Source organism: Nycticebus coucang, chromosome 12 (assembly GCF_027406575.1).
Source record: "Nycticebus coucang isolate mNycCou1 chromosome 12, mNycCou1.pri, whole genome shotgun sequence".
Lineage (NCBI taxonomy): Eukaryota > Metazoa > Chordata > Mammalia > Primates > Lorisidae > Nycticebus > Nycticebus coucang.
The window spans coordinates 78,291,079-78,316,977 of NC_069791.1; the positions used below are offsets into that span (position 1 = coordinate 78,291,079).

General features: G+C 45.8%; 1 protein-coding gene across 4 annotated transcripts in view; it reads left to right on the forward strand.

The window, feature by feature from the left end:
* AUTS2 (activator of transcription and developmental regulator AUTS2) overlaps positions 1-14,046 on the forward strand; it is a 1,299,114-nt gene extending 1,285,068 nt beyond the window's left edge. For all 4 annotated transcript variants that reach the window (XM_053558058.1, XM_053558062.1, XM_053558061.1 and 1 more), the window contains 5 exons: positions 2,239-2,380; positions 5,994-6,071; positions 6,925-7,008; positions 8,095-8,317; positions 10,904-14,046. In XM_053558058.1, coding sequence (XP_053414033.1) covers positions 2,239-2,380; positions 5,994-6,071; positions 6,925-7,008; positions 8,095-8,317; positions 10,904-12,149 — 1,773 coding nt within the window. In that variant the 3' untranslated portion in view covers positions 12,150-14,046. The remainder of the gene's footprint in view (positions 1-2,238; positions 2,381-5,993; positions 6,072-6,924; positions 7,009-8,094; positions 8,318-10,903) is intronic.
* The last annotated feature ends 11,853 nt before the right edge of the window (positions 14,047-25,899 follow it).

A 25,899-nucleotide genomic window follows, 5' to 3' on the forward strand; every position in this document is an offset into this window, starting at 1 on the left:
TCAGGAGGCTAAGGAGGGAGCATCCCTTGGGCCCAGGAGTTTGAACCCTGGGCTCAAGGGAAATCAGTCAGTCCATCTATCCATCCCAGTTAAAAGTTAAGCAAACCTTGAGGTAAGTAAGATACTTTGCTTTGATTGCCAAATACCCGTTCTGTCTCATAACATCCCATCAGTGAGTTTTGCTCACTTCTACTTTATTGTTAGGTGAAGTTTAATTAGAATCATGGTTTAGCTTCTTTGGAAAATGTTTTTGCTTTGAAAACTAACTAGATTCTGATGATTAGTCCAATCACTTTTTGTTCTGGATGATGTAGTTAGCAGAACGGTAGGTAGAACTTGTCTTCCTTGTAACTCCTTTGGTTAAAAGCAATAAAGGATGCTGCATATACCACTCTAGCAACTTCTTTTCCATAAAAGTGTCCCTGGTGACTGACTTCCATTATCCCAATTCAATTAGAAAGGTCTCTTGAACATGAGCTAACTCTGTTCATCTCCCCTTTTCAGCAAACTATTTGCAATCCCCAGGTGCCGTTTCACTTCATGGGCCTAAGTTGTGGTTAATGAAACTGTACTGTGTAATGTACAGTATTAGCACGAAATAATTTGACAACCAAATTAAAGGAGGTACTCAAAATTTTTATAGATTTATAGTGAATTAGAAGCTTGGTTTGGGGGATTTCACCATTCCTCTGTAGCAGGACTTTAATTATAGCATTTCTTGTAGATTTGAGCAGAAATTGTATTATCCCCTGTCTCTTCATTCATTTACATGTTATTTTAGTCATTCACCCAGTATTCACAGAGAGAGCTTACAGGTTGCTCACTGGGCCAAGCTGAGGGCATTCATCTTTCCTGCTGTCCAGTTGCTTAGAGCTCAGTGGTGAGCTCGGGGTATGCGTGTGTGTGTGTGTGTGTGTGAGAGAGAGAGAGAAAGTGACAGAAGTGCTGCATGCTTCAGCTTCATGGGTGTTACTTCCGGCTTGAGGCACGTGGGTACGTCTCACTTTAAATGTGGGTGATGGATGAGTGGGAGTTGCCCTTCTACAAAAAGGGAATGGCAAATTTTCCTCCTCTCTGACCCTCACATCACTCTGTACCAACACGTGTCTCTCCTCATCAGCTCTCTGCTGTATAGCGGGCTGAGGGCCCCTCAGGACTCCTTCAGGGAGGTTAAAATGAGGCGGGGGGGGCGGGGTGGAGGGGGCAGCACAAAGGAACTGGGAGCATCAGACGAGTCCAAGAGACCAGAGAAGTGAGCAGCAGAAGCAGGCTGAGAGCAGTGAAAGCCCAGGAAACTGGACATCAGAGGTGGCAGTGAGGGGCGGGCAATCAGGGCTTCAGATGAAAGACCAGGAGGAGCAGTATTGCCAGCAAGGTGTGACACCAGTGTAAAAAAGGGTCTGTGCAGTGGCAAGGCCGTGGGAGGACTGAAACCGTGCTATGGAAAGGTCTCCGAGCCTAGAGAATGGTGTCGGGAAAGGGCTGGAGAGGGGCAGTATGAAGCAGTTTCTACAGCCTTGGGGGAAGGTGAGTGGGAGATTGGCTTCGAGGTAGATGAAGAAGAGGAACAGAGTGATTTCAGGCACTGGCCAGGACTCCACAGGGAGTCTTCACAGGTTACTGGTATGGACTGATCCCCTCCTCTTCCTTGGTAATTGGGAGTACTAGGAAAAGAAAAGGCCTCTATTAGGTAAATTAATGGCCCTACATTTTTTTTTTAACTAATATGTTAACAATCATTGTTTGAAAATTAGCTTGTAGGCATGCAGATATTTCTTCTATTAGTATATGGCAAAGAGTCAATAACAGTTAATTTATATAGCAGATTATTCATGGAGAATTCCTAGTAAAATGAGCTTTAAAATACCGTTAATTTTGAGTCTTACTAACATGAGCTGTTACGGCAAAGTATTAAACTTTGGGGGTTGGAGGTTGGAATAAATAGGACATGGTTTTCTTTCTGAAACCATTATGACCTCAAGGAGCAGACTCTGGTTTCTCCGCTTGCCATCTCTGACGGGAGAAGCAGGTGCTGCCAAGCAGCAGGCAGGCTGCCCTGCTGTCCTGGCACTGGAAGGGTAAACCATGCGTGGATCTCTTGTGTTCAAGTTTGTAAACTTGAACCTGGCTGGGTCTCAGAGCACACACACCGCTCATAGAGTTTGCTCTTCATAAATGTCTTTCTTCCCTGCTGTTTGTTTTGGGATTTCATCTTCTGTGGTTCCCATTCTGCTGTAGAAACAGATGCAGTCAGACCCACATAAGCTGGACTTTGGCCTGAAACCTGAGTTCCTGAGCCGCCCCCCGGGCCCCAGTCTCTTTGGAGCCATCCACCACCCGCACGACCTGGCGCGGCCTTCCACTTTGTTCTCTGCCGCTGGTGAGTTCGGGGAGGGGGCAGAGCTGGGAAATGTACTTGTTAGGTAGCTAAATAAGCCATGTTCGGGCTCTGTGCCACCACTCAGTCACTACCTTAAAAAATGCAATTTATGCCAGCTTGCAAGACAACATCAAGGGAGATGGGCCATTCGTCACTGATGTACTCTCTTTCATTAAAGAAGAAAAAAATGATCTTTTCCTCACAGGGACTCATATTGCTTTGGCTCATTATTTGCTTCTGTATTAAACCAGTATAACTCATAAGCATGTCAGACACCACTGGAAAAAATCACGACACTTACAAGGGCAAACCGGAAGGAAAACAATGCCAGGGACCGTAGAGGGTTGTGCTTCCCCCTAGCACTGGTGCCCACAGAGCACTCAGTCATTTTGACCAGGATCCTCTGGTAGGCTCTGCTTTGGGGCCTGATGATAAAGAAATACAATTATGACAGTTGCCAGTGCTGTGGTTTGTGTTAGGGAGGATGGACCACCTGGGTGCTGATTTTCTGTACTGCGGCATATGATACTACTGTCTGGTTGGTTATAATGATGGAGGTAACTTAGGGGACAGGGTATAAAACATCCTAGTATCCAAGTGACCTGTTTCATAGAGCTCTCTGAAAATGCACACTTGGGTATTTGGCAGCAGGGGCCTGAGGGGCTGGCCCAGGACCCTCTCATGTCTGCTGTAGGCACATACAGACCAAGGCAGTGGCTGTCAGGAGTAGTGGTAGATGAGAACAGCCCTCTGGGTACCAAGGGCTTCTTATCAGGAGACTGGACAGCAAAGAGGTGACAGTGAGGGAGGGCAACTTCTAAAGTCTTCTCTAAAGCTTTTTCTTCATGCCCAGTCCTATGCCCAGTTAATACTTAAAAACGCTGGCACTGAGCTCATTCTCCTAATGAGCTTCCTACCTTCATACCTACTATATTAAATAGAATTTATTTTTCTGGACATTCATACTCAAGGGGCTCCCATTTCAGATCCTTAAGGAACAATTTTCACATACATCCTTCCTGCTGTCTGCCCAGGCTTTTATCTGAGACTTCGTGCTTTTGCTGGACCCTATAGCTCTTCTATTCAGGAAGAAACACCCACATTGCAAGAAATCATCATTATAATGGGCCTTGTGCCAAAGCAATTGAATCACCCTTGAGGACAGATAGAATTTACTAAGGTCTCAGATTTTTCTCTGTCAGTTCTGTCTAGGGACATATTTAAAGGCTCTGTTACCATGGCACCTAGGCTCTGAGACAGGGTTACATTAAGAACAATTTTTGGAGAGAAATAGAGAGATTTCTCCTTGGCTTCCATTTGAGCCAAGTGGATGAATTGGCTCTTTTGCTTCAATAATTCTACAACCACAGTAATTCTAGTTCCTCTGGGGACCCTGGGCTGAATAAAGCTCTGGTCTTCATTGAAGCATTAATTAGCCTGTACTACACAGACAGTACGCGGCCAACATTTTATTTAGCTGGCAACACTGCTAATGCCTAATGAATGTCATCCTGAGGTATATTCACTTTGCAGAGGTGGGGTTATTTCTTACACTTCCAGGTAGAGAATAAGCCCTATCTAGAGACAGACAGATAACCTCTTAGGTGCCTTCAAATTCTGAAATACCACAACTGTGATGACATTCCTTCTGTTCTTTGTCGCTTCGTCACAAACCCAAGCTCACGAGACCCACAGTCCAAAACATAAAATGAGGCTGGGCACAGTGGCTCACGCCTGTAATCCTAGCACTCTGGGAGGCTGAGGCAGTTGGATTGCTTGAGCTCAGGAGTTTGAGACCAGCCTGAGCAAGAGCAAGACCTCATCTCTACTAAAGACAGAAAAACTAGCTGAGCATCCTGGTGAGTGCCTCTAGTCCCAGCTATGTGGGAGGCTGAGACAAGAGGGTTACTTGAGCCCAAGACTTTGACGTTGCTGTGAGTTCTGATGACACTGAGGCACTCTACCCAGGGTGACAAAGGGAGACTCTGTCTCAAAAAAACAAACAAAAAAAAACACACAAATTGTGTTAATAAGTATGGAAAGGAGCAGCCAATCTACATCTAACCTATTTTCCTGAGGGAATTTATGTTTGTTAATAGGAACTTAGACAAAATGCAATGGATTATGGAACAGTTCCTAGTAAAGTCATTTATCTAGGGTCTGTTTATACTTCCATTCTGGAAGGTAACCTTTTTTAGTGTAAGCAATGCTGGATTTTGCCTAGAATGATTGTTCAGTAAACTTTTCACTGGTACATATAATTTACACATACTTGTTAAATTCAGCCACTTCCATCTTGCTGTTGGGTGCTCACCCCTGGAATAAACTTAAAGAGGCTTCTTTGGACGACCTCAGCAAGTTCCTCACACAAAGCAAAGACAGTCTCCCAAAACACTTACGGCCTCAGCTCCTAGCCTTGAATTAATAAACCACCGTGCTGCCTAAGCTTCAGGAAGTGTTGTCCTTCCCTAATTCACATATGCACACCCTGTATCTCGCTCTCCCTCCTTTCTTTCCCAGCTTCCTTTAAGAAAAAGAGACCACTGGTGGCGCCTGTAGCTCAGTGAGTAGGATGCCAGCCACATACACCGAGGCTGGGTTCAAACCCGACCTGGGCCAACTGGACAACAGTGACAACTGCAACAAAAAATAGCTGGGTGTTGTGGCAGGCACCTGTAGTCCCAGCTACTTGGGAGGCTGAGGCAAGAGCAGCACTTAAGCCTAAGAGTTTGAGATTGCTGTGAGCTGTGACGCCACAGCACTCTACTGAGGGAGATGTAGCAAGACTCTGTCTCAAAAAAAAGAAAAGAAAAAAAAGAAACTACTAAATTAGACCTGAGTTCCCTGGCAAGCAAAAGAAAAACTTAGAATTAGTTATAAGATTTTTACTGTTCAAAAACTGTGAATAGACCAGCTTTTCCTGGCACTGAAAGCTGACAGGCACTGAGGACTTCATCTCCTGTAACCTAATGCAACTCAAAATGAGATTCATAGGGTTGAGCCTTATGATACCCCCTCAGTGTGGAGGCATGAGAACTAACATGGTCCTTGGGAAAAGGGATTCTGCAAGGGCCCAGAGCAGTGCAGGCCAGGCCCACGGCTTTAGATCAGCCAGTTCTGAGCCAAGGATGATGAAGTGTGTGAATTTGCCCCTCCCCCACAAGATGTTCAAGAATAAAGTATTCCATGACCACATGTCCCCCTTAGAGAGTGAGTAATCTCTTAGCTTATTAATGGCTCCAAGAAGCCATTCAGTAAAGAACCTTGCTTAACATTTTTTAATCCAGTATTTCTTCATATTTACTTGGTTATGGACCCTCCCCATCCTGGGCAGTTATCTACATGTTTCTAATACTGTGTGTTACTGGCTTAAAAATCCTTTTAATTTTTAATCCTTTTGGTGGTTGGCCAGCTAAGCTGGGAAAGAGAAAGGGTGATGATTTACTTTCTTCTTCCTAACAAAAAACATTGTTTTATCTGATGTGTTGCCTACAGGTTCCTAGGGTGCACCTTAGCATATTAAAGTAAGGGAGCCCTTAAGCAAATAGGAATCAGTTGCATTCCAGAAGTTGGTTTTTGGTAAAATTTGATTTTATTATGTTTGACTCACTAGGTGCTGCACACCCCTCTGGAACCCCTTTCGGGCCACCTCCTCACCACAGCAACTTCCTTAACCCTGCTGCTCACCTTGGTGAGTTGCCCAGCGACTATGGGGACAGAAGTGTGTGTTTCACACACCTCTGCTTTGTTCACCATGCTCCTGCTGCACCTGCTAGCGAGCTAGCGAAAGTCCTGGGTACCTCACTTACTGCTTAGGGAGATGATTATGTTCTTTTAGGACTTTGATCACTTGCTGTCCTATCTTGAAGATTTCAGCATCCCTTCTACCACGTTCTTTCAGTGGTAGACCTGTGCACAGCAGTGCTTCTATCCAAAGTTACTGGTGGTAAGATCACCCTCTAGGATCAGGAAAGAAAGAAAAGAAAATGTCGTGAAGAGGCAGTACCCTTGCTTTATTACTTCACATTTTATCTCCCCATTAATTTTTCTCCTCCTAGTAAAGGTACTTGCTTTTTGTGGCTTTTATTTATTTGATGTTTTCTGTAAGTGTACAGACAGGTGCAAGCAATGGTGTGCACAGCAGGGTGTAATGGGTGCACCTTTGGAATTTCATCAGTGAGAGGCTTAAGATGCGTCATTTTCTGTTCTGTTAGAAGCTGCAGGACACATTCCTAGAAGAAGACCGACTGAGCAGGAAGGCAGCTTAGACTGTCATGGCTTCAGTAGTGTTCCCCACTGGCAAAACAGGAATGATACAAAATGTGCATTTCTGGAAAACAGCCCTCATAAATATTTTACTAACCCTGTACCTAAATCCTCCCAAGTGCACTGAAAGCCTTATACACTATCCAGTAGGACAAGTGGACGGGGCTGGCCCTAGAGAAGAGAGGACCCTGCATCACTTTCCCTAGCTCCCAGGAGGCTTTGTGTTCCTTGCTCAGCAGACCCTATGACCTTTTCCTTCCTTCCAATCTTGTTTACAGAGCCTTTTACTCGGCCATCTACATTCACAGGCCTAGCAGCAGTTGGTGGCAATGCCTTCGGGGGACTTGGAAATCCTTCAGTTAGTGAGTACCTCTAACTTTTTAAAATCTGCCTTGGACTGTTTACCTCCTCTAATCTGTATATGGCTCAAGACCTTCCTAGTAAAAGGCAACAAATGTAGTTTGCAAAAGCAGGCCTAATCAGTGGAGTGAGGTATAAGCATGCAAAACCGTCCTTTGAAGACCAGCCCACTGTTGACATGTATACTGAGGGTCAGGATGATGGTATGGTAGATTACTATTACAAAAGGTTTTACTCAAGTTCACTGTCTTATCCACATCCTATCCCTGTTATCCAGGACCTTTAAATTTCATCTTGCCCGTAGTGGCATTGAAAAAGGTACAATGAATAATAGGAAAACAATACCAGGCACAGGATAATGAAGAATTGGTGACATTTTGTTCTCCATAGTCTGGGAGGACTGTGCAGTTCTACTCTGGCCAGGTTAGGACAAGAGGCGTAACCCTGCTTATGTTCTAAACACATTATTTAGTCACTGAATATGCAACTTGTTTTCTTTCATGCCACGTATCATATATTCCAAGTACTAGAGACCTAAAATGTAGCTCTGAGCACACACTATCACAATTTGGTCTTTACTAAAATTACAGTAAAGAGGCCTCACGCATCCACATAGGTCAGGGCACCTGTCTGGTCTCTGATAAGACTTGTTTCCATTTGCTGAAGTTATGGAAGGAGTCACAGGGTTGTGGTGGGTAGGCAGAGAAAACTGTGAACTCCACTCTGAATGCAGACTTCTTAATCTAAATCACACCATCATAAGACACCCTTCTGCATGCTTGAAACCTCTGCATGCACCAGATATGTTTATTAGGTCATCTTAACATCTGTTTGGTCATTTTCCTTTTTAACACCCCCTGCCCCCACCTTTGCTTTTGGTTTAAAAAAAAAAAGCTGTGAGCTACCTCTCCAGCATAGGATAAGAGTTCCTCTAATGAATTTGTTAATCTCCTTTCCTTTTCCAGCTCCCAATAATATGTATTCATTTTAACTCTGAATGCTGTTAAAAGTTTTTTGGTAAGTACCTTCATTACAGCAGATTATATAATTTCTCTTAAACCTTTTTGTTCTCCACTTCACCATTTCAGCACCCAACTCAATGTTCGGCCACAAGGATGGCCCCAGTGTGCAGAACTTTAGCAACCCTCACGAACCCTGGAACCGGCTGCACCGAACGCCTCCGTCGTTCCCGACCCCTCCGCCCTGGCTGAAGCCAGGGGAGCTGGAGCGCAGCGCGTCCGCTGTAGCTCATGACAGAGATAGAGATGTAGATAAACGAGACTCATCTGTTAGTAAAGATGACAAAGAAAGGTACGGAAAGAAACCGCTCTCAAGTCCCAATGGGGGAGCCTGCTCCGCGCCAGGTACCAGTGGGACCAGACGCCCACCCTCCCTATCCCAGCCTCGAGCTTCAGCCACCCCACCCCCACCCCCCTGTAGGGTCAGCTTGTCCCCACAGGCACTGCCGCAGCCCTTGGGGTCCCAGAGCAAGCACCATGTGGCCCAGGAGAGAACCAGAACACAGTGGCAGATCCCTATCTTAGAAGCAGTTCCACGTGTAGCGCATCGCAGTCCCTGTGAGCGTTAGCGTATCCAAACAGAATCTTGCTCTCAGAGACAGTGAGTTGGAGCTTTGGGCCAGACACACACAGCATGAATCAACACCATATTTGCTTTCAAGTTTGTGCAGTCCATTAAATCATCCATAGGTTTTCCTCCCTCTTTCCCTCGCTTTCTTTTTGTTTTCTTTTAGAAAGCCATGTTTGCATTGCCTCATCATTTTTTATCAAATTTTGTTCAAACTCAAAGCCTGGGGCTCCCAGATGACAAATAAAATTTTACTAACCTAGATTTAGAGAAGCGTTGACAAGAATTTTTGGTTTTCGTTTTGGTTTGCTTTTGCTAGTGGGTAATAAATTGTATTAACCATTGTTGTCTCTATTCTCCGTAATCCATGCCTAAAAAAGACATAGCCTTAAAGATGTATTATTGTACAGTACTTTTTCTGAAGAATGGCATAGCGTTCTTGACAAAGGATCTCTCTTTTCTTTCCTTTTTTTTTTTTCTTTTTTTTTTGTAGAGACAGAGTCTCACTTTATTGCCCTTGGTAGAGTGCCGTGGCATCACACAGCTCACAGCAACCTCCAACTCCTGGGCTTAGGCGATTCTGCTGCCTCAGCCTCCCGAGTAGCTGGGACTATAGGCACCCGCCACAACGCCCGGCTATTTTTTTGTTGCAGTTTGGCCGGGGCTGGGTTTGAACCCGCCACCCTCGGTATATGAGGCCGGCGCCCTACTCATTGAGCCACAGGCGCCACCCTCTCTTTTCTTTCTTTAGGCTATTTTCAGTTTGAACAAACTGATAAGCAAGGGTTATATAAGATGTACTTGATGGGAAATACCTAGCAATATATTTCCTTGTGGCACTTAAGATTCAAATCTGATCCAAATCTTACTTTTCCTTTTCTGTGTATATTGTGTGTGTGTCCTAGTAACTTAAAAGAATTCAACTTTGCAGGCTCTGAATGTGGTAAATTAGTATATATTCATCACAGGCCATTATGCTGAATGATTTCTTTTTTATAAAAGAAAAAGACAAGTCTTCCTTTGAGGCAGCATGATGAAAGTCTCTGAACCAGTTGTTGATGACATCCAGCTCTGAGCTTGTAGATGGCCAAGGTGAGGCACACCTAAAGCAGACAAACCTTAGGGCAGGAGCTCTCTCTAAACAGTCGTCTTCAGGATAAGGCAGGATGTGGCCTCATTTTTTCTTGATTGAGTAAAAATGGCCCCTTGGATTAAAGTCAAGAGATTTAAATAAAATATACTCTTCGATCTGTCCCTTGAAAGTCGCTCTTCTCTGCCTTCACATGTTGGCAGGAACTCTGCACAACCCTCTACAACCCATTTGGAAAGGAATCCTCCTTAATTCTGTTACTGTGGCCAGCCTGGTCTTCTCACCCTGCAGTTAACGCAGGCAGTGTGGCGCCCTGCCCGTCGTCTCCCCACCTTTGCTCATGTCTGCCTTGGGTCTATCCCTAAGACTTCTGTGATTCTTAGTTTTAACTGTGAAGTTGTATCTTGTTGTCATTGTGTTTTGTGCTTTCTGCCCAGTACCCTTGAGCCCTCTCCAGAACAAGTCTCTGAAAATCTTGCTCCACGTTTTCATTCTCAAAGGCTCTCTGAAATGGTCCAGATGTCCCTTGTGAGGTTCGTGTTTCTGGACCTGCTTTTCCTGCTGCCTTTCTAATGCCTTCTCATCCACCTTCGGCTTTCTTGTCTCACCTGATGCAGACCTGCTTTTTGCCAACCAAAAGTTCTGAAATTGTGGTTTCCTTTCAAGCCTCCTTCGCCTGGCCTGTCCTGGAGAGTGTTCTGGGTCACCCTTCTTTACATTGAAATGGGTCATCTGTCCATGTGAGCAGCAAGAGACTTCATTAAAGTCTTTATTCCACTGGCTCTATGTTGCACAGTTGGAAGAAAAGTCATCTTTGTGTTGGGGCTCTTGGAATGTTATTCTTAATAGTAAAGGACCCTGAGACTCTGGACAGTTGTACTGTCTTGCTGCATCACTGCCTTAGTGACCATCTTGGCTTCCTGAAAGCTCTTCCTCTGTGATCTTGACTGAGGCTCTTAAATGCAGAGAGAATTATTTCCCCTCTCAGACTCTCCCACCCATGCTCCTCCCTAGTAAGTCACCACCATTAAGCTTCCTCTAAAATCTAGGTCAGTAAGATGAGGGCGGCTGGTTTTGCCCTTCCCAGGGCATGCCTGCTGCCTCAGTGACCTAGGGAACCAGACCCGAGGCTGTGCTTTTCACACCACCATTTCACCGCAGCCCCTTGCCAGGCCAGCAAGCCCATTTCATTTCCGTCCTTGTTTCCCTTTTTCTCTCAGGGAAAGCGTCGAGAAAAGACACTCCAGCCACCCTTCACCAGCACCTATCCTCTCGGTGACCGCCCTGGGACATACCCGCAGCTCCACTGAACAGATCAGGGGTCATTTGAACGCTGAGGCTCGCGAGAAAGATAAATCCAAAGAGCGGGAGAGAGACCACGCGGAGTCCCGCAAGGACCCACCGGTGGACGAGCACAAGGCGAAGGAGGCGCACCTGCCAGAGAAGGACGGGCACGGCCGCGAGGGGCGGACCGCGGGCGAAGAGGCCAAGCAGCTGGCCCGGGTGCCGTCACCCTACGTGCGGACCCCGGTGCTCGAGAGCGCCAGGCCCAACAGCACCTCGAGCCGGGAGGCTGAGCAGCGCAAGAGCGAGCCAGCCTATGAGAACCCCAAGAAGAGCTCAGAGGTCAAGGTGAAGGAGGAGCGGAAGGAAGACCATGACCTGCCCCCGGAGGCCCCACAGACCCACCGGTCTTCGGAGCCGCCACCTGCAAACTCCTCATCCAGCGTACACCCTGGGCCCTTGGCCTCGATGCCCATGACCGTGGGGGTAGCCGGCATTCACCCCATGAGCAGCATCACCAGCCTGGACAGGACTCGCATGGTGACCCCCTTCATGGCCATCAGTCCCATCCCGGGTGGAGAGCGCTTTCCGTACCCCTCTTTCCACTGGGACCCCATACGGGACCCTCTGAGGGATCCTTACAGAGAACTTGACATTCACCGGAGAGACCCACTGGGCAGGGACTTTCTGCTGAGGAACGACCCACTGCACCGTCTCTCGACTCCCCGGCTATACGAAGCCGAGCGCTCCTTCAGGGACAGGGAGCCTCACGACTATAACCATCACCACCACCACCACCACCCTCTGTCTGTGGACCCTCGGCGGGAACATGAGCGCGGAGGCCACCTGGATGAGCGGGAGCGTTTGCACATGCTCCGGGAAGACTACGAGCACTCGCGGCTCCATTCTGTCCACCCCGCCTCCCTGGACGGACACCTGCCCCACCCCGGCCTCATCACTCCGGGACTCCCCAGCATGCACTACCCCCGAATCAGTCCCACCACGGGGCACCAAAACGGACTCCTCAACAAGACCCCACCGGCGGCGGCACTTAGTGCACCTCCCCCTCTCATCTCCACGCTGGGGGGCCGCCCAGTCTCTCCCAGAAGGACGACTCCTCTGTCGGCAGAGATAAGGGAGAGGCCACCTTCCCACACGCTGAAGGATATCGAGGCGCGATAAGGGGTCAGTAGGAGCCGGAGGGGAAGGAGAGCCCTGTGGAACGCAATGCCAGACTTGGAGAGCGAGAACTCCTGCACCATTAACAGACTCGGGAAGACCCCCACCTCTTCCCCTTGTAAAAAAAATGTATAGATCAGTGCAGATTTTGAAATGTTTTGTATATTATATGTTGAGATTTTTCAGATCTTTTAGCCAAGTCACATGTTCTCATGTCTCCTACTCTTTTTGTTTCTCTATAAAACTTCTTGATTTGAACCAAAACAGTGAAAATAAACAACACAGACCAATTTGATGATACTAGGGCGGGGGGTAGGGGGGAGTTCACACCATCCATCATGCAAAGCTCTTTCAGATGAGAAGGGAAGGCCATGTATATAGTTATGTAAAAAAAAAAGAGATTGCTTCATGAGCTAATGGTTCATATATGCAAAAGGGTAAGATGAAAGCTTTACTTTGTACAAATGTAAATAGATAAAGATTAAGTAACATAATACATTAATACTTCTTAAAATGTGCTATTTGCAAACTTAATATCAGTGAACACAGTCTGCTGAGGCTGTGTTCCCATATATTGTTATAGACAGCTAAACCCTTCAACTATGCAATGAATGTTAGGGCTTTTCACAAAAGCCCACCTAACTCAAAGGAGCCTTTTCAAATCCATTTACAACATACTTAAGGTCATATTTTCCCTGAACAAGCACTTACGTGATATGACTCTGTTTTCCTTGCTTGTTTTTTTTTTCAAATGGAGAAATATCCTATTTTGCAAATTGGACCCCAGGCTGGAACTTTGCGTCTGAAGTTGCTGCTTGTGGGCTTTGGGGGAAAGTGCAGCCCTGGAAAGGTAACTGAGGACATGAACAACCAGCGAGCACCAGGGAGGATGGGATTTGTCAGATGCCAAAATCAGGGGACAGGTGGTGGTGTCTGTTAGACACAAACAGGTCGCCAGAATCTTGTCACCATCAGTCACATGACTTCACACACCTCATGTGGGAATCATGCCTTTTTTAGTGTGTCCTGTTTCATATCTGTACACACTTCCTCGTTTTGTAATGAGATTGACTTACACCCAAACAGATCCTGAAAGAAAGCTTCAAGTTTTCTCAGATGATGGATATGTTTTCACTGTATTCAGTAACTGATAAAAGTCAAGGTGCACATTTCCCAATGTGACTCACTGTATTCCAGTCAGTAATAAAGTCTGGGAATAGTCGTAACCAGTCAACCTTGTGGAGCCATCGAAAATTACAGAGGGTGAAAGGTGGCAGAGAAAAAGTCTTGTGTGTGCGTGTGTTTTTGAGTTTGCATCAATCTTAATGTCTCTTCATAATACTTTTATAATACATTAAGCCTCTTGTCTACATATTTGGAGAGAATATGACTTTACTAGCAGAGAAATACAATATATCTTGTCTACTGGACTGTAAAATATATGTATGAAATAAAATTAGTTCCATTTGGTCTTCTAGTATATTAAAGTGCTATCTGACGTTGTTATCCTGTTTTTGCAAAAAAAAAAAAGTTAACTACAGACCATTGTTTCTAATAAGCAGAGAGATCTATTTTAGTAGTAAACTGAAGGTTTAGTTGTGAGCTTCAGATTTTGTGAACTCCAGATGTTGTGCAGTGTTTTGTTTTTTTTTTTAAAGACAACAACTAAAAAGAAAAAAATCCAAGGAATATGTACACTGGAACTGTAGTAGTAGCTCTCAGTATTGTAAAGAGATTGTTCTATACAGACCTTTTTGCTGTTTATCCTGTATGTAATAAAGTCCTTTCTAGATCCTATGTGAAAAGAAAAGTGAAGCAACTGAATCTTCAGCATGTTCTCATCGGCGGAGCCTCCTTGTGTAATGTAAACTGTGCCATGTTATTAAAAAATGTGAACTAAGCTTCCAGCTGCTTGTTTGTGTGAGATGGCCATCATTACCTTAGGGAAGAAGCCGTGCTGGTGCAAGACCCGGCTCTTGAAAAGAAACACCTGGAACCCAGCCCGTGTGAGAACAGAAGGCTCACCTGCAGTGGCTGGCCACACCACCCGGCTCAGTTAGGGACCCAATAATTAGTGTCTGTAAACATACGCTCCCCACACAGTTGTGGATTTTTTTTTTTTTTTTAAACAAATTACTGTAAAAGTCATGGGAAAGTACTCTTGGATTTTGTAGATGGATGTACACCTGGGCCAAGTTAGTATTGTTTGTGTCTCGGGCCTACTTCAAAACTTAAAAGCATTTGCTGTAGCAGCATTGGCAAGAAACCTGATTTAGGGCCTGTGACAACAATCTCCGCTTCTTTGTTCCTTTGCATTTCAATCTGTGGACTCAGCCAGTCATATGTCACTTAAGACCTTCCAGGTGTTTTTCTTCTTGTCTCAACTTCCCCTGTGTCTTGTTGAATTACGTGGCATATTCCTCATCACTTTGCAAAATTCTCTCCCTGTCCTCTGAAACCTGTTTGGTTTTTTCTTTTCAAGATGTAAACAATTGTTAAATTTTCTTGTATCAATCTGATGAAATTGCTGTTTGGATGAGATTGTTTGGCTTGGTGTTTGTATCTTACTGGAGGAGGGCGGGGTGGGGGGTGGGGGGCAAAAGCAGTCCAGGTTAGCAGGATTTGGGTGGCTGCTGAATGGGAACCGGAAATAGGAGTGAACAGAAATTGGGGGCTCCAGGTCTGTGGTGCCAGAGTGCCGAAAAGGTCAGGGCCCTTGAAGAGACTCAGGGTAGGGGGGTGGATTCTTGCAGGTGAGACAATGAGTAGTGGAATCAAAGCCCACTTCACTCAGCGCTGTTTTTATATGTTAATAACCAGCTCCAGGCTGGAGAAAATAAGGAAGAAAAGCTGGTGGGGTGAAAAACATAAATACTGTGGTTTTTCGAATTGGGCAATTCTCAGGACCTTTCACGCTCTCGGTGGCAGACCTCGCTGCCTTCTATTATACACCTATTTTCATGTCGCCATCTGCAATGCCATAGAATCAAACTCTCAAATCAGTCAGTGTTTAGTCCCTGGGGTTTTATTCATCTCAACCTTTGCATATTTTCCTTCTAATTACATTCAGCTCCTCGCATTGATGGGTACCAGCACCAATTTGATTTCCTGCTAACCTATAGATGGCTCTAATTATCTCCACAGTCTTTGACTGACAATGATCTTGTTACCTTCTAATGTTACATGACAAGTAAAATAGCGAATGTAATGATGCAATAATTACCACTTTGGATGGATGTTCGCCACAGCACTTGCTGTTTATCCATTTTCTGCTTCAATCAGGGTGGATGAGGGAAAATAAGATGCAATTGTTGATGTTGTACATACATATGTAGCATAAAAAGACATTTAAGAGGGAATTTTGCAGTGCAATTAGCCATGCAGTCATGAGATGCCCAAGGCCTTATCTAGTACATTTGTTTGTATCCTGGAAAACGAATTCGGCCTCACACATATCAGATAAAGGGACAGGGACAAAAAAAGGTGACATGATTAGAAGGTAAGGGTATCTCTAGTATTAAAGGCAAGTTTTTTTTTTATAGGCATTTATTTGTTTATTTATTTTTGCAGTTTTTGGCCAGGGCTGGGTTTGAACCCACCATCTCCAGCATATGGGGCCGGCACCCTACTTGAGCCAGAGGCACCACCCTAAAGACAAGTTTTTTAACACATTTTTTTAAACTGCCATCATTCTGTACGTTTCTGGAAAAAAGAATGGAAAAGTTTTCTTAGAATAGGATTCTTTGTCACAAAATTATATCGTCAAAGGCTGTCAATCCCATCATATAAAATGCTGGTCTGTCTTTGCCACTATCACAAGTATAAAGCCAAGGTTTAGTATCAAATACCTCAAATACTAGAAGTTTCTAGTAAAGAGCTGGGTGGGAAGGAACCCTTGGGCCAGCCAGCAGACAAAAGAGATCTGGGTCCACCCATGTGCCTTTCGAGATCAGTGACTGCTGAGCAAACAGGCTCTTTGGGACTCAGTTTCTCTATGTGTAAGATCTAAACAAAATGTGGCCTAAAGATAATGAGGGTTGTAAGCCAAATCTACATGGGCACAACACACATGGAATTTTGTTACGTACAGTGCCAGAGCTTGTAGACGTTTTAGACTGGGGCCACGTGCAGTGGCTCACGCCTGTAATCATAGATAGCACTTTGGGAGGCCGAGGAGAGAGGATTGCTCGAGCAGTTGGAGACCCATCTCCACAAAAAATTAAAAAATTAGCCAGGTATGGTTGCAGGTGCTCAGCTACTCGGGAGGTTGAGGCAGAATCACTTGAGCCCAGGAGATGGAGGCTACAGTGTGCTGTAATGACACCACTGCACTCCAGCCTGGGCAAAAGAATAAGACCCTGGAAAAAAGAAAAATTGTAGACGGGGCAGAGAAAGGAAGGGGGGGGACAATGTTTTAAAACTAACTCAATTAGTATAATGATTCTTGCTAAATTTTTGCTGACATGTTTGGCAAGACCAAAGGGAGTGAGTTGGTGACTCCGGGGCTTCTGACTCAGATATTTCTCACCTGGTGAGGGGAGAGGTGAATTAGGAATCATCTGGGTAAGTGAGGCACCCAGGGTACTGTCACAATTAGCATCTCCACCTGTGTCCTACCCAGCATATTTACCAATTTCCTGAAGCACACCTGAAATTTAGCCTCTGAGCCAGTGTTTGGTTATCTCATTGGGACCTGGAAGAACACTAGACCAGGAGCCTTCAAAGCCTAGGCAGGTATTAAGCAAATAGGCTTCAGTTTCCTCATCTGCAACTTGAATTTGTTGACTGACATTGAAAGGCCTCTTCTCTTCAAGCATTATTTGGACTTTGTGTCACTGCTAGGCCTCAGATTCCTTTTTCAGCCTGTTTATTTCATACACCCTGCTCCAGCCAGGCCGATTGAATCAATGTCCACGTGCTGCCCAGTAGCTTATCATCAGGGATCTGCAGGGTCTCGCCCCTCTCCAAAGGCCCTGAAGTGAACAGAGGGGCTGCTCAAAGCCCTGACCTTTGTGACTGTGATCTGCTGTTATGAGCCCCTGCACACACATGAAACAAACTTAAGGAAATAATACTTTGGTCTGTATTGAGTTTTGATTTGTTTATTCCATTTTTTCTAATTTTTTAAAATGCTGGTTGCAACCCATTCATGACCACTACAAATCATGGGTCTTGATCCCTAATTTGAAAAATAGTGGCTTGGCCTCCCGTAGCTCAGTGGTTAGGGTGCTGGCCACATACAATGGGGCTGCCGGGTTTGAACCCAGCCTGGGCCTGCTAAACAACAATGGCAATAACAACAACAAAAATAGCCATTGTGGCAGGCGCCTGTAGTCTCAGCTACTTGGAGGCTGAGGCAAGAGAATTGCTTAAGCCCAAGAGTTCGAGGTTGCTGTGAGCTGTGACAACACGGCACTCTACCGAGGGCAACATAGTGAGACACTGTCTCAAAAGAAAAATAAAACAAAAAAGAAATAAAAGAAAAGAAAAATAGCTAGGCTGAGGTCAAGGCTGTTTTCTGCCCTGACCCAGGCTCTTCCTTGAATTGTCCTTCACACTGCTGCCAGCTCTGATCACACCTCTCCCAGATCCTCAACCATCCTCTACTTAACGACGTTGCCGAAGTGGACCAGACTTACGACCTGGTCTTCAACCTTTCCATGTGCTATTCCCAGTAGGTACTAGGCAGTCACATACTTCTTCATCTGGAAAACATTCATTCTTTGAAGTTAACCACAAAGGCCTCCACCTCCATGAAGCCTCCCCTGCCTGCACCTTGTTCCCCAGCATAGTTAACTGCTTAGACCAGTGGTTCTTAAAGTGTAGCCCTGGGAAACCTGTTAGAAATATAAATTCTCAGCACCCCTTCCAGCCTCCTGCATTCAAACTGTGAAGGTGAGTCCCAGCCACTGGTGTTTCAACAAGCCCTCTCACAATCAAGTTTGAGAACCCCTGGCTTAGACCACATAAAAAGGTCAAGGGAAAGTTCCAGACAAAAGCTACAAAAGGATCAAGAGGGAACAGGAAATGCACCTGGAGGAAAAGCTGTGTGCTCTGACGGTGCCACCTGATCCTTGATCCTGCTGGATCACAGAGGTCTCTGAGCCAGAAGGACATTTTCTGCTTCCAGGTCTGTCTTGATTCCTTTCCGGGACATCACCGCCACTTCAAGCATCACTAGCAGTACAAAGTGGTGGAGAAGCTGGCCTGTGCTGACAGGAGCCGATGTGAACTGAGTGTTGTTTCGTGGAATGTTTTTTTGATGTTCTCAACAACACTACAAGGTAGGTATAGGTGTAATTCCATTTAGACAAGTGAGAAAAAAATGAGGCACAAAGAGTTGCAGTAATTTGCCCAGGTTCATGAGCATAACCCAGATACAAACCTGGGCAGTTCCCTCTCAGAGGTCCTCAAACTGTGGCCTGCGGGCCTCATGAGGCAGTGTGATTGTGTTTGTTCCCGTTTTGTATTTTTACTTCAAAATAAGATTTGTGCAGTGTGCATAGGAATTTGTCCATAGTTTTTTTAACTATAGTCCGGCCCTCCAATGGTCTGAGGGACAGTGAAATGGCCCCCTGTTTAAAAAGTTTGAGGACGCCTGCAGAGCATTCACCATGACCATGGCCTCTGCAGAGAACAGGCTTGCTGAGTTAAACAGCAGTTACCCACTTCACACACATTTGTAATTAGCCCCTGCCTGGAATGAATGAAGGCAGGCTGGAAACAAAGAAGGTTGTGCCTGGACCAGTGATGAGATTATGCCATAAATCAAGGATTATAAGAATTCACATCTGTACATCTCAGGTCTTTTTTTTTTTTTTTAACGTGGTTTTTGGAGTGCAAAGCAGCCCCAAAACATGTTTTTCTTCCTTTTTTTTTTTTTTTTTAAAGAGAGAGCCTCACTCTGTCACCCTGGGTAGAATGCCATGGTGTTATCTCACCTCATAGCAACTTCTGTCTCTTGGGCTCAGGTGATCCTCTTGCCTCAGCCTACTGAGTAGCTGGAACTCAGGCACCTGCCACCACACCTGGCTATTTTTTCTATTTTTAGTAGAGATGGGGGTCTCACTCTTGTTCAGGCTGGTCTTGACTCCTGACCTCAAGCAATCCACCCACCTCAGCCTCCCAACATGCTAGGATTACAGATGTAAGCCACCATGGATGGCCTCCAAAATATGTTTTTGTTGGGAGAGGGAGCACCATGATTTTAGGATACAGACATTTTATGTAGGCAAACCAGAGGTCATGACCCCACTGCACCCACATTCCTGAGGGCCCCATGTCCTGAGCTGCTGCAGACCCATCCCTCCTGGTTCCCACCCAGCACCCTCCACAGGGCTCCCTCACGTGCCTGGGTGTCTGTGCACAGCCAAGTGTGCAGGGGTTGGAAGTTCTTGAAAACAAAGTGTTCTCATATCCGATTATTAAAGTAGAACTAAAGATAAGACACTGAAGTGGCGGTCTTTGGAAACTGGAAGTAATAAACCATCCATTCAGACGGATCTTCACCCCAGTGGATCCGTAATCATTTGACTAAGGAGCCACTTGCCGGAGTTCACACACTCCCAATAGCACCCAATGTTCATCAACACGTTAGCAGGGGTGGGATAAACAGACATTCACCTCTGATGACACAGAAGGTGTCCTGCTGGCCACCTCATGCTGGGTGCTGAGCCCATAGTAGGCACAAGGCCCCTCTTGCCTCACCACTGGCCAAAGACAAGTGACAAGTTAACCAAGACAATGACAGTGAGGAGGGTGGTGTGAAGAAGGCTGCCTATAGGCGGGGTGGTCAAGAAGGAAGTTGGTTTTTTTTGTTTGTTTCTTTGTTTTTGAGACAGAGTCTCGCTATGTCACTCTCAGTAGAGTGCTATGGCATCACAGCTCACAGCAACCTCAAACTCTTGGGCTTAAGTGATTCTATTGCCTCATCCTCTCAAGTAGATGGGACTACAGGCACCTGCCACAATGCCTGGCTATTTTTTTTCTTCCAGTTGTCATTGTTGGTTAGCTGGCCTGGGCTAGGTTCGAACCCGCCAATTTTGGTGTATGTAGCTGGTGCCACAACCACTGTGCTACAGGCACCGGAGCTTTTTTTTTTTCTTTTTGAGATAGAGTCTCACTCTTTCACCCTGGGTAGAGTGCCTTGGAGTCATCATAGCTCACAGCAACCTCAATCTCTTGGGCTTAGGTGATCCTCTTGTCTCAGCCTCCTGAGTACCTGGGACTACAGGAGTGCAGCCACTACATCCAGCTAGTTTTCCTATTTTTAGTAGAAATTAGGTCTTCCCTTGCTCAGGCTGGTCTTGAACTCCTGAGCTCAAGGGATTCACCCGCCTCGGCCTCTCAGAGTGCTAGGATTATAGTCGTGAACCACTGTGCCTGGCCAGGAAGGAACTTGTCGAGGTGATGGAAGGAAATCCTCCATCACAGCTAACATTGCTGCCACCTGGTTTTTTGTCACTCTTGGATTCGTGGAAACTCCCTCCCCTCTAGAAGTCCCATAAGATGCAGCTTCTGCCTACAGAATCTGCTGAGAGTCCCGGGAAATGTTTTCTGTTCACATCACATGGCCTTCCTGCTGGGAGCCAAACAACAGAGCCTCCATATCCTTCTGGACTGTGCCTCAAACAGAGGAAGACCTGGGGATGCAGGATGGACTCAAGCTGGGCCACTTGCTGCCTTCCCACCAGCCTCAGCTTCCTCATCTTGAAAATGGGAAGAAGGCAGGAGACTGGACTCGAGCTAATTTCTCATTTGGTTCAAACAGGTTATGTTTCTGAGACTGGGTAGGATTTCAGTTGCCAATGTTCAAGAGAGCAAAGAAATGCCAAGACAAAAACAGAAAAGTGGAAGTAATGTTTAAGTGATGGAGAGAGGAGTCAGCGTCTGGGGAGAGCTCTAAAAGCCAAATTCAGAATGCCTCTCGGGGCCAGAGGATAAGAGTCTTGCCTGCCAGGGCTTAAACTTCATTTTGTGAACAACTGGGAACTACTAAAGTTTCTGTAGATAAGGTTTCCAAGAGATTTATCTGGTGCCAGTGAAGCCACTGCTGATGCCACCACACCCTGGGGCCTCAGGAAGCCCACAGGCCCGTGAGAATTCTCCCTCTTTGCTCCCAAATCATTTCTAACCTCAGCCACTCTTAGAGCCCCTGAAATTGGACCCAGAGCAATGTCTGGATTCCTCAGCCCCCTTCCCCTCTCTAGAGGGTCAAAGCAAGCTCCCACCATCAGGAACTGCTCACCTGTGTATTGTTCTGGCCTCCATCTTCCAGCTCCAGGGCAGGGGCAGCCTGAGCCCTGCCCTCACCCCCCCACCTCCCTAGTCCTACCCAGAGCCCACCCCCTTGCCTAAGGACTCAGGGCTCACTTCCTCACGCCTCCACCGCCAGGCTCCATGTCCCACCTCCTCATAGCCTGGGCTCTCATGTCTCTGTCAACAGAAAAGAATCCAAATTCTTTAAAATGAGGTTTATCCTCAGCTGAGTATGAGTAACCCTGGCCTGGAGCCACACCCAGGAAGCCTCGAGCAAGTGGACTCACTGAGGTTGGGTTACGGGTTGGTTTTATATAGTATTTGAGGGAGATAGGAATTACACATAAAGTCATGAATCAATACATGGAGGGTGAATACTAGTTTGGCCCAAAAGGCAAGACATCTCCAAGTGTGGGGGGTGGGAGTTTACAGGTTATGGGTGAGAAGGGACACAGAGAAAGGGGCTTCAAGGGGATGGGAAGAAAACGTGGCCTGCTGAACCAGGAAGTCTGGGGCACCCATAAGAATATGGGTAGGCTGGGCGCCCATAGCTCAGTGGTTAGGGTGCTAACCACATGCTCCAGAGCTGGTGGGTTCGGAGCCCAGCCCAGGCCTGCTAAACAAACAAGCAAACAAAATAGCCGAGGGTTGTGGCGGGTGCCTGTAGTCCCAGCTACTAAGGAGGCTGAGGCAAGAGAATCGCTTGAACCCAAGAGTTGGAGGTTGCTGTGAGCTGTAACGCCATGGCAAGTGAGACTTTGTCTCAATTAAAAACACAAAAGAGTATGAAGTAACCTAGGTAACTAATGAACAATAGAAAGAGACCATCAATGACCAATAGGAAAGGGCAATACTGCCTGGAGCTGCAGAGTGGCCAATGAAAGACTTGGAGCCAATTTCAAACACTGTTTATACTGCTGGAGCTGTTTGCCATCCCTCTTTTCTCTCGTCCTTCTCTTCTTCCTGAGACTCACTTCTAACTCTCTTTGGAAGTGCTCTAAACTTTCTCTTTGTTCTTCCTAAATAAAATCTTTTTTGCTGCCCTGAGACTTGTGTAGGTTACTTTTACTTTCTGTCCGCACACCTGTGCTGCTCCAGTTTTATTTTTAGTTTCCACTCACTTTTGCTTTCCCTTACTGCAATGTCTCTTTTGAACGTTCTAGCTCAGCCAAGTAATTGAACCAGGTCAGCTGGGTTTGGGGAACTGGGACCCCCAATCCTCAACGGTTGGTAAGTTTAAAGATTTGACTTGTAATTGGTTAAAGAAATGAAGCTTTGTCTAAAGGCTTGGAATGTTTTAAGTTCAGGAAATGTGTTAATCCGAGACGAGTCTCAAGTGATGTGTTAAGTACTGTATGCTGTGCAAAATGCACTCCCATGTTTAATGTGCACCCACAATTTTGGCCCACGGAAAAAGTCTCTTTTTTTGAGACAGAGTCTCACTGTTGCCCTCAGTAGAGTGCCCTAGTGTCATAGCTCACAGCAACCTCAAACTCTTGGACTCAAGCAATTCTCTTGCTTCAGCCTCCCAAGTAGCTGGGACTACAGGCACCTGCCACAACACCTGGTTATTTTTTAGAAATGGGGTCTCGCTCTGGCTCAGGCTGGTCTCAACTAGTGAGCTCAAGTGATCCGCCCGCCTCAGCCTCCCAGAATGCTAGGATTACAGGCGTGAGCCACCTCACCTGGCCCTTTTAATTCAAATTTAAAGCTTAAAGCTTGCAGGGTATGAAAACCATTTCAACACTTTCAAATGATTTTTGTAAACACATAGTGTACTAACAGAAATGCTTATGCTTTTGTTGTAAGTTTGTCATAAATTCAACAAAACTGATTACCGTATTTTGGGAAATTATTTTGCAGACACTGGATATTGTTATTGCTTTCTAGAGTTGCACTTTTAACATGAATAAATAAAACATTTATGTAGATAAATGTTTAGTACTACTCATGTGTAATACGCATCTTTATTTTTCCCTCAAAAATGTGGACAAAAACGTGTGAATTATACGTGACAAAATATGATAAACTGAGAACCTGCAGATATGGTTCAAGCCCTGCTTTATATAGCCCTACGCCTATTAATGAGTTACAGAGGATGTCTCCAAGAAGGTAAGTGACTGTGATGAGGTACATCTGACCTCCCTTTTCCTGGCCAGCAACTCGGCTTCAGGGTATTTCTGAAGTCCTCTTGGCCAAAAGTTTTATTTGGTCCATTGGGGGCTTAAGATTTTATTTTAATTTATATTTCTCTTGGCTTCCCTGGACCTTGCCTTTACTGTTCTGGTGTCCCCTGAGGACATGGGGTTCCCTGCAGCTCTCTAGAATGGGCCCTTTCCCCTCCCACATCCTCCTCTGAGGCTGATAATCAGAGACAAGCCACTTGCACATGTACCAAGTCAGGCAGAGGCATGTTGCCCCAGTGGCTGCTCTCAGGGCCTCCTCCTTCCCTTCTCCAGTGCCTCCAGCTTCTGTCACTGTGGGTGCGATCATCTGCTGACCATTCCCCCCCACCCTACAAGCTTCTCCCCTGGCTCACTGCCCTCCCAGAAGAAACTTGGAGCATAATTCTCAGTGATGTTTGTATCCTCAAGAGACCCTTCCTGTGCTCACGCTTGGGCTCTTGCTTTATCAATGAATGCAGCTCCTCCCCGATCTCATCCTAATATTGCTCTCTGACACCCTTCTCGTGGCTCACTGAAGGAAATTAGAAATATTTTACACCAAAATATGCTTCTGTGTCCAATATTTTGAGATGGCTGCCAGAGTCTCACAGATAGAAGTAACACTGCAGTGCTGTCTTTGTGAGGGGAAATTTATACCTATAGAGGGCAGCCAGGTCTGTTCTACATCTACAAAAGATTGAGGCTTGGTGCCTGTAGCTCAATGGCTAGGGCACCAGCCACATACACCAGGACTGGCAGGTTCAAACCCGGCCCAGGCCTGCCAAACAACAGCGACAACAACAAATAGCCAGGCATCGTGGTGGGCACCTGTAGTCCCAGCTACTTGGAAGGCTGAATCAAGAGAATCATGTAAGCCCAAGAGTTTGAGCTTACTGTGAGCTATGACACCAGGGCACTTGATGGAGGGCAACATAGTGAGACTCTGTCTATAAAAAAAAAAAAAGATTGAGAGCCTGACACCTTTTAAAGTCTGAAAAGAAATACATATTTGCCTTCTTTTCTCTCTGAGGCCCACTTCCTATGTTTACATAATAAGACCACTTTAGTTGGCTACTCAAGGCTCTTTCTCTCTCCCAAACCTGTTTTTCTGTTTTCAAGCCCCTATTTTGTTGTTGTTTTAGAAACCGCTGTAACTCATTGAAGAGTTGGATCTTCATTTTCTGAGGGGTCTCGTGTACACATTTAAAAAAACTGGTGTAGCTTTTCTCTTATTAACCTGCTTTATTATGGGTTGATTTTTCAGTGAACCTTCAGAGGGTGATGGGGAAGTTTTCCCTTTGCCCCAGCATCACTCGCCTGGAATTCCCACCCCAAGGTGGCACTGCCCTTGGTTTCCCTCTTGGCTCACTTCCATCCTTCCCAGGTTGCTTCCATCCTTCCCAGGTTGTTACAGTCATTCTCTTGCAAATACACTCAACGTTTTTCCTGCTCTCTTGCTTTGTTGAACCACATACCGTATTGGCTAAACTCCAACCTTGGCTAAATACCATTCTGCCCACCCCATGACTGGGCGAGAGAAAGCACAAAGTTTATCTGTGATTATGTACTTCAAGTGACCCCTTAATGCCTCCTAGAAATTATGCATTTTCCTACTCTCCTAGGTGGCTGTCACACCTGTGGTTGTTACAGCCTAGCCAGGTTCATTGCCCACTATCCAAGAGGAAGCCAGCATACTGGGACTCCAAGGGTTACAGCACAGAGTTTAACATCACTGACACTATAAGAGGAGATGGGAGAAAGTTCTCAAATCTGACTCCCCAAGAATTTGAGAGAAAGGGTTTTTAAAGATAGTTTGACTGGAAAGGGCTGGGCAATTTGGTCTGCTGATTGGTTGGGTTTCGGGTAGAACCTTATAGAGATGTAGAAATTGTCTTCTTGTGTTGCCAGTTCCTGGGTGCGGGTCACAAGACCAGTTGAGCAAGTTCCTTGATATGGGCCACTGGTCTAGGGGGGTCATTCATCAGAATGCAGTGCCTGGAAGCTATCTCAAAAACTAGCCTTAGGTTTCACAAGGATGATGTCATCCATGGGACCAATGAAGTAAGCTAAGCATCTTTATGATCATCACCTGTGTGACTCTTGAGGCGCAATTATAAGAAAGCAAACTAGGGGACAATGACTGGTTATATATATTTTTGGGGGAGGGGGCGGCGGCCGGGGCTGGGTTTGAACCCGCCACCTGCGGCATATGGGGCCAGCGCACAAAGGAGCCACAGGCACTGCCCCAGTTATATACATATTTTAACTGAGCCTATACCTTTACAGAGTTCAGGCCCCATCACAGTTTTATTGTGACCCTTTATTAATTT